The sequence below is a fragment of the Eptatretus burgeri genome, chromosome 4 (assembly GCF_056783735.1).
Source record: "Eptatretus burgeri isolate ZD-2024b chromosome 4, Ebu_testis_v1, whole genome shotgun sequence".
Taxonomy (NCBI): Eukaryota; Metazoa; Chordata; class Myxini; order Myxiniformes; family Myxinidae; genus Eptatretus; species Eptatretus burgeri.
Genome location: NC_140964.1, coordinates 81222331 through 81231125, shown reverse-complemented (window position 1 = coordinate 81231125; position 8795 = coordinate 81222331). Strand labels below are relative to the sequence as shown.

The 8795-nt window shown below is 45.5% G+C and overlaps 2 protein-coding genes across 5 annotated transcripts in view; both read left to right on the top strand.

Annotated features, from left to right (window-relative positions):
* Positions 1 to 8795, top strand: part of NLK (nemo like kinase) — a 71027-nt gene that overhangs the window by 56136 nt on the left and 6096 nt on the right. Inside the window, exon 10 of one of the 4 annotated variants that reach the window (XR_015057592.1) lies at positions 2209 to 2301. The exons of 2 other annotated variants lie outside the window; for them this stretch is intronic. Coding sequence is in view for 1 of the 2 variants with exons in the window: in XM_085878978.1 (XP_085735104.1) it covers positions 3935 to 3945 (11 nt within the window). In the remaining variant the exon portion in view is untranslated. Of the gene's footprint in view, positions 1 to 2208; positions 2302 to 3934; positions 4078 to 8795 lie in introns of those variants that run through there. One more of the 4 variants, XM_085878978.1, reaches the window with a different exon arrangement.
* On the top strand, positions 4684 to 8593 carry LOC147028512 (uncharacterized). Its single transcript, XM_085878979.1, has one exon. The coding sequence runs from the start codon at positions 4946 to 4948 to the stop codon at positions 6440 to 6442; it is 1497 nt and encodes a 498-aa protein (XP_085735105.1). The 5' UTR covers positions 4684 to 4945; the 3' UTR covers positions 6443 to 8593.

Genomic DNA, 8795 nt, shown 5'->3' with positions numbered 1-8795 from the left:
CCTAACAGCTGGCGCGTCGTCTCTTGCTTCGGGCAGCTCGCGTCGAGACCATGGCTGCGAAGGAGGGGCTTGAATTGGGAGGGTGGAGTCCAGAGCGAGTGTACGGAGTGGTAGGTGGGACCAGGTGGGTGGGTGGAGTCAGTGTCGTGTGGGTGGAGAAGAGGAGGAGGAGTCTCATGATGACGACAGAAGGCGGAGTCAAGGTGATGATAACAGAAGACGGAGGTGAAGTCCAGCTTGAGCGGGAGAGGCAGGGCAGAGAGAGGGAGAGAGAATGGCTCCGCTAAGACCTTTATAGGCCCTGCGGCGCAGGGCGGGGGGCCACCTCAAAGCGTTGTGTCGTCACCCGAAATTGGGTGCTCTGATTGGCCCCGACCCTCTGCGCGGCTCGGCCACGATGGCCAGAAACCGCAACATTCCATTTCAAGCAAGATGACCCCACGCCGCAAAAATGTCTTGCTCCGACCTGACGACATGATACAAATCGCCCACACCGAACTCTGCGCCATGAATCGCCTTGCACGAATCCCCAGGCCATACCCTGACGACCAGCCGAGAATGGTGTCAATATTGCATGCCTGCTCCGTGTGCGCCGCGTAGCCCGGGCTGTGCCGCATGCTTCCGCCCGATTGCGGCTTTGCTGGCTGTGGAGGGGGGATGTTTGCCATCCATGGGGAACATCTGCGGCCGCCAGCGAGGACCGAAGGTACGATGTTATGCCGAACCCATGCACAGACAGTAAGATGTGTCCATTCATGCCCCGCTCTACATGATAACAAAGTGTCGCGGGCGGCGCACGGGTCTGCCTTTGAGAGCACGTTACATACAACGTCTTCCTTTCCAATCCACCATTACGCACGTGGCTCGCGCTCGCCAGATTCTATCGTGTGCACGGGACGAAACCCGATCAATATAATTAGTCCAGAAATGTGTTGAAAGGAACGCGCCGCTTGCTCCTTGCACACTTGCATACCACGCAACGTGGCGTGGGGTTGCATTTATATTATCGGCCTCGGTACGCATTCCGTGCAGCGTGGGTGTCGTGCTGCGTGTTTCCTGTGTTGTGAAAAACACCATCCGTGCAGCCTTTTTAAGAGATATTCATTCATATGCCTTTGCAATGCAACCGGCCATCTTCCCCAGATCATCGGAAGCTCGAGTCGACAATCTCGAGCTGCCGAGCATACTGTATAACTCGCCGCAAACGTTAGGTTGATGGATCACTTGAGGATGGGAGCTCTGTGCTGTCGATGCTCATGTGGCGTTTGAGCACCCCTTTTGAAGGTGCTGTTTCTTCTGTCTGCTCGGTACATGTTCCGTGCAGCGTGGGCGTCGTGCTGGGTGTGTTTCCTGTCTATTGGGTGGAAATTACCGCTGCGAGTGCGTTTGGCAGGCTGTTTTCTGCAGAAGGGTTGGGGTGTAATGCCTGCTTGGCCTTTGCTGAGGACCCATCTCACAGCGAAGGGCGCACGTGGCTCAGATTTACCTCAGGAATAATCATAAAAGAAGAGTAGAAATGACGTAAGAAATGAAATGAAGAAGAAATGATGTAAGCAAACCCAGCTACGAGATCCTTGCAATGCATGCCCATGTTGTCCCGCAAGACAAAAGGGAAGGGACTATCTACACGTATATTAATGGATTAACTTTCTTGGGACCACTTTATGTTAGATGCATGCGGTTCTAAGAACCGCAACAATATATACACACACACACACACACACACACACACACACACACACACACACACACACACACACACACACACACACACACACACACACACACACACACACACACACACACACACACACACACACACACACACATCTGAATGAAGTCCCACCACAGCGCTTACTACATGAATTCCCAGCAACAAGTGCTGCCTGCCACGCGGTTACATTGTCTCTGTCCTGCTGGCCACATCTCGGCCCAGCAAGCATGTAAGATATCGGCCGTTATACAGCTTGTATTGTTGGTGTGAGAAATTTCTGAGGATATCCCGAAGACTCAATCACTCAGTGGGCTGTCACGCGTAAGTGAAGCGGTCCTTCGGTTTGAGTCCCGGGTTGAGTCAGAATTTTTTTCACACTTGCGCCACACAGGGATTTACTCCTCTTTACTAAATATAATATACAGGGTGTCCCATAAGTCTGGAACCATTGGGGAAAATAAGTAATTTATGATGTTTTTTTCCGTTTATTGCAGGTGCCCATGATGTTGCTGAGCAAAGAAGAATGCATCCAGGTTTTTCTGCTCATAGGAAATTGGAGTCACAGGGCGGCCACTGAGGAATTTAACGTATTGAATCCGGACTGCGCGCTGATAACACAGCTATGTCGGAAAACTGTTAGCGAAGTTCAGGGAAACGGGATCCAGAGGAGATGAACCACGCTGTCTTTTTTATTTTTATATTTTAAATGAACCACACATAAACCATACATAATTGTTTTCCCCTGTGGTTCCACATTCCAGACTTATGGGACACCCTGTACAGTATAATATTGCTATGGAAATGACTTCTATGGGTTAAATATGCTGTGCTTAATATAGCACCATTATTGCATTAATAAGTGTCAGCATAAGCGTAAAGCAATTAATTGTTATATTAGATATGCGTTGCTGTTCTTTCTAAACAGACTATGTCTGCCTTTCCCAGTGTCTGTGTCGAAAATCCATCATCCCTTTTGACTTTTTATTTGCTGTTACCCTCTGTTGTGTGTCATTTACATCTCTTTTTTTTGCGCTTTGGTAGGCCTTCACGTGCTATCTGGGCAGGAAAAGTAAGTCTTGGAGAGTTCAAGACTGGAGATGTAGAGGTTGACAACTGGGTGATGGGTCGTCTCTCACCCATCAAACTGGCCTTCAGGCTCATGGTAGATAAGGGGGGGAGGGGCACGCTCGTCATCAATGACGTGCGTGGCCAAGGCTATTTAAGCGTATTACACAATCAGCATATGAGCAGATGCATGTGGAGCTTACAGCGAGTTTTTTTTTTTTTTTTCCTGAATGGAGCATTTTATTGCACAGCCTCCAGCCATGCCACCACACAGCAAGCTGCATCTCTCTCTCTCTCTCTCTCTCTCTCTCTCTCTCTCTCTCTCTCTCTCTCTCTCTCTCTCTCTCTCTCTCTCTCTCTCTCTCTCTCTCTCTCTCTCTCTCTCTCTCTCTCTCTCTCTCTCTCTCTCTCTCTCTCTCTCTCTCTCTCTCTCTCTCTCTCTCTCTCTCTCTCTCTCTCTCTCTCTCTCTCTCTCTCTCTCTCTCTCTCTCTCTCTCTCTCTCTCTCTCTCTCTCTCTCTCTCTCTCTCTCTCTCTCTCTCTCTCTCTCTCTCTCTCTCTCTCATGCCAGCTCCTGTCTGCGGGCAGGAACTGTTCCTTGCCTGCCCTTGTAGGCCATGGGCTACATGTGGCTACCATGCACCCCCCCCAACCCCCACATCTCAATGAACCTATGTTTTTTCTGAATCCCCTGGATGTGCTGAATAAGAAATCGAATGTTAACATTGAAAATATAGGGATGCACTTCCGGTTTTGACCCTATAACTAATGGTACCCTAAAAACCGCTAATCGCTGCTCCGCGTTGGTCATAATTTCTATGTCTCATCATATCAACTTGTAGAATGGCTCAATGAAGGTCAATGTTCACATGTGATATACCAAATAATAGCTGACGCTTTTCTGCTTATTTTCATATGTCTGATAAGTTGTTACAATACATATTGCCTAAATCACAGTCACTTGAATGAGCATACCCCTATCCAGGGATATTCGCGCACTGACTGACACTTTCATGTTTCACATTTTTTATTTTACTGATAAGTTTTGTTTTATATTACAGAATCTAGTACTCAAAGAACAATTAATTAAGCTTGACAAGTAAATATTTCCACTTTGATTTTATTCTACAATTCTTTCTTGTTTTTCTATTTTCAGATTGCACCTGAATGATGTCTAATTCATCAGACCTCGGTGACGAGAATGCGCCTCCCCCAAAGCGATCAAAGGGTGGCCAAGATTGTAGTTCACCAGTGTGCATTGTGCATGTGCCAGGATTACAATATGGACTATTGCTACAATTATCTGCAAATGAGGATGGTTACCAAAAATTGGATAAATTGAAAGAGATTCGTGATAAGAGACTCGCCCAACATGCAGGTTCTGTTCACCAGGTGAAGGACACGTGTAATCTTATTCCTGATGTCATAAAAGAGCACCATCATGGTTATCATAGGGTGTGTTATCAGCGTTTCACCATGAACATCAATCGTTTGGCTACACACTCGGATTCACGAGAACCATCATGTTCCCGACCAAGCAGACGCAGTTCAGCAGATCATATGCTGTTTGCACCAGACTGTATTTTTTTTAATTCTGAAGGAAGGAAAAAAGTTAAAAGCAACGGGGCGTGGACTACCGAGGGCATGAGTAGCTTTATTTATGATGGTTGGCAAACAATTTTAGAGATAGCCGAGAAGACAAATGACGAAAAACTGCTCACACGGACTAGATGCCAGGATCTGTTTGCATGTGAAGCCAAATTTCACAAGTCGTGCAGGACAAAGTATCTACAGAAGCCAGATAAGTGGAGAAGTACCAATGTCCAGAACAAAGATAAGCAAGTTCAACTGACGGAGGCTCATAATCATGCATTTCACGATGTGTGTGAGGGAATCGACACTGATGTTCTACGAGACAAGAAGATGGTGAAACTAACTGATCTTGTCAAGACATACATTGCCAGCTTGGAACTCACAGAGTTCGCAAATCCAAACTTCCGTGGAGAAAACTTCAAAATCAAACTTGAGAAACACGAAGAGTACAAGGACAGATTGGCCTTCTGCAAACTGTATTCCTCAGCAAAAATGCAGTCCTATATAGTATATAGTTCTGACATTGACGTGAACGATGCAGTCCGATTAGCATACGAGCTAGCTTCGACAGATTATGATACAAGAAGCTGGAACATACCTGCGTCGGGTGATTTTTGACAGTTTTGCTATGTCCAATGAACTAAAATGGCCACCAACTGCTCAAGATCTTGGAGATGTGAAGGATATTGTACCATCACAACTGGAGAAATTTCTCAGCTATGTCATCGGTGGAAAAGCCACCACTCGTACATCTAAGTCACATCGACTGGCATACTCAATAGGACAAGACATTTGTCGAGCAGCTACCAATGGTGAGTGGAAACTCCCAAAACACATATTGATATGCATGACACTCCGCCACCTGTTCAGGAGTGAGCAACTGATCACCTTACTGAATCGAATCGGACATTCAGAGAACTCGTTTTCATTGGAACTAGAAACAGCTCTCGCACAGGCTGTGGATGAAACTTCAAATTTGTTGTCAACTCAAATCATCCGATCTCCAGATGCACCTTCTGTCTTTCACTCTGAATTTGACAACTTTGATCAACTACTAAATAACCTCACTGGAATGGGATCAATCCACACTGCCCATAGTATCATGCTGCAGGATAGAGAAGGGAGACCAGAGGACCACGGAGGTACCCGTGTAGAAATACCATCCATTCCATGGAATATGACAACAAAACAACGCTCTCTAAACATCCAATCATCTGAATGTCTTCCAGATTGTTATGTCACCCAGCGTAGGAGTCCTCAGATAACGATTGAGCAGCGAACATACCCCGGTGGTGAAGATGCCCAACACAAAGCCAGAATCAACCATTTCTTGTGGATGCTGATACGACAACAAAATTGTATGTCACAACAAGTACCTGGATGGACAGGATTCATCTCAATGACTGGTCAGAGACCCGAGACTCTCACCACCATAAATTACTACCCTGTCATAGCTCGCCCCATTACTGACTATAAAACAGTACAGGAGTGTTTACGTTATGCTGAAGAAGCCACAAATGAAGTCAAGCAGAGGTACACCATCACTACGTTTGACTTGGGGGTATGTATGAAGGCTTATCCTCTCGTTTGGAACAACCAGGTCAGGTATGAGAAGTACATCATCCTCATTGGGATGTTCCACCTGATATGTGCTTACATGAAGATGATTGGAAAGAAGATGAATGGATCAGGGCTCTCTGACATACTGTTGGAAGCAGGCTTAATAGTATCTGGTTCCATAGAGGGTGTGCTGTCAGGGAAACACTATGACAGAGCAATGAACTGCCACAAAGTCATGCTGGAATGTCCAGAGAGATTTCTTCTTTCACAATATCTGGCAAGCCATAACGAATCTGATGCGTTTGCATCTCTAACAGAACAATCAAAGAAGGTTCTATATGATATCACACATACCCCATCTGAGCAAACCATGAATACAGCACTTGCAGACGAGGAGTTGAAAAGGTATATCGAGGGATTTATGCAATATCGGGATGATTCCAAGACAGAAAACCTTGGTACAACTGCTCATTGTGGGTATCATGCATGGACCACGTTTGGCTGGTGTTAACACTCACACATGCTGTGAAGCACAATGACTTCCTTCTCTACGCCCATTGTCTTCATCTGATGTCTGACTTATTCTTTAGTTTTGGAGGCCAGAACTATGCCAGATATCTTACATTCTTCTCTTTGTTCATTGCAAATATTGAAATATCCCATCCAGGAGCCACAGAATTGATGAAGAGAGGTGCAATCAGTGTTGCTCATTCTTTCATTCCTGGAAATTGATGTGCCATTGATAAAACCATGGAGGAAACATTCATGCGTCATGCCAAATCCCATGGCAGTGCAGGTGGAAGTGGTGCTGGTGTGTCAGGTGTTCTGACCAATCATGATGCCTCCCAACATTGGGTGAGAACAACACATGCCAGATAACAGTATGTGAACACGACGCTCAGTATGGCCGATATGTTGTCGGGATCCACCGAAGGAATCAAACACTGTGATTTACGTCCTGCAGAAGTATTGAAAAGTGAAAAGCTGGTGTGCAGAACAATGGAGGCAGTGGAGAGTTTCCTGAATCCGTTCACTGTAGATAGTCCAGATTAGCTCTCATACGAGCCTCGACCAAGGTATACAAAAAAAAAAAAAAAAAAAAAAAAAATAGATCAACTGCTGATTCCCTCATCAGGTGCTGCTGCATCATTAGCTGTACAGAAAGATGTACTCCGTGCAGAACAAGCAGGTAGAGAGGCAAAGGAAGTGTTTATTGCTTCACGTCTGGAGACTGGAAAGGACTTCTTTGAGCCAGTAAAGCGCATGAACCTAATGACTCTAGTAGACATGAGTAAGAAAAGCAAGGTAAAGACAACAACGAATAGAGTTGTGCAGTACAAACAACAAGGAAATGTCGCCTTCCAACTCCTCATGAAATCCCAAAGCCAAGGTGTACAACTGGATCTTAAGGAACTGATGACATACCCATTAACTCCTGTGCCATACAGTATAGGGACTGCTGATGGTTTCTTAGCAAAGACGGACAAGTCTAAGGCGTTGCATCATCTCACAAAGGGTCATGAGGATGCTGCGGTACCCCAATCAAGTGAAACGCTAGTAATTCATGATGGTAATGTTGTATTCTACGACATGACAAAAACACCAGGAAACTTTAGCCAGATATGTTCCAAAGTGTTTGATATAATGCCACCGATAGGTGATGTTGTGTTCAGCACAGACTCCTACATCCTAACTCTGTGAAAGCAATGGAGCGACTAAGACGAGGTTGTGGTGAAAAACTGATTATAAATTATCAAAGGGGAGAACACCAACAAACCATCTGACTGGAAATTGTTCTTGGGCAATGATGTCAACAAGCAAGAGTTTATTGCACTACTCACTCGACTCTGGAGCCAAGAAGCTGCAAGGAAGACAAGTGACTGCAATCTGTGAAGGCACTGCATACCTCCTGGCATCTGATGATGGTCTGTCAACACATAGAAAATAAATACCCATGCTCAAGTCAACCCAGGAGGAATCTGATTCGCGTGTCATCCTATATTGTAAACATGGTAGTCGTCAGAGTTACAAGTACTTGAGGGTGAAGAGTCCGGACACTGATGTATTCTTTATACTTCTCCACTATGCACCCACACTCGGTGATGTCACCATCTTGTTTGACATTGGCACTGGAAACAAGAAAAGACTGCTAAATGTGAGTGATATGTCACGAGGTTATACCCAGCAACACTGTACAGCTCTGATGGCACTCCATGCATACAGTGGATGCGACTCCACAAGCGCCTTCAAAGGATTAGGAAAAGTGAAACCTCTCAAACTATTGCAGATGCCCAAATTTGTGCCAGTGCTTGCTAGGCTGGGAGACTCCTGGCATGTACCTACAGAGCTCGTAGACGATCTTGACGAGTTCACGTGTGCCATTTACGAAAGGCCGCGCATGCGCAGAGTTGATAAAGCACGCTTCCTTAAGATGAGCCAGTTGTGTGACACAGATAATGACACATCAATCAAAACTTCACACAACATTGATATGGCTAATCTACCTCCATGCCGAAAATTGTGAGAGCAACGTATCAGGAGAGTGAATTACCAGGTTGGAATATGGAAAAGAGTGCATATCACTGATCCTGATATCCCTCTGGCTACTGATGGCCATGGTTGGACAATGGTTGATGGCAAAATGGAGCCGTTATGGTATGACGGAGATGTACTTCCACAACAATTAATAGATATTGTTGAAGGTTCATCGACTGATGATGAGGACAAATCAGATGATGATGGTCCACTTCCTGCAGGAACAGACTCTCCTGCTGGAGACAGTTCAACAGTGATTCTGATTAAACCTATGTATGAACATTGATATTTCAAATGTGCTTATTAATGAGAGGAGTGTTGCATGATTA

Bases quoted from the DNA above. Each gene is read 5' to 3' on its own strand.
- LOC147028512 (XM_085878979.1), top strand. From the start codon at position 4,946: ATGATACAAGAAGCTGGAACATACCTGCGTCGGGTGATTTTTGACAGT.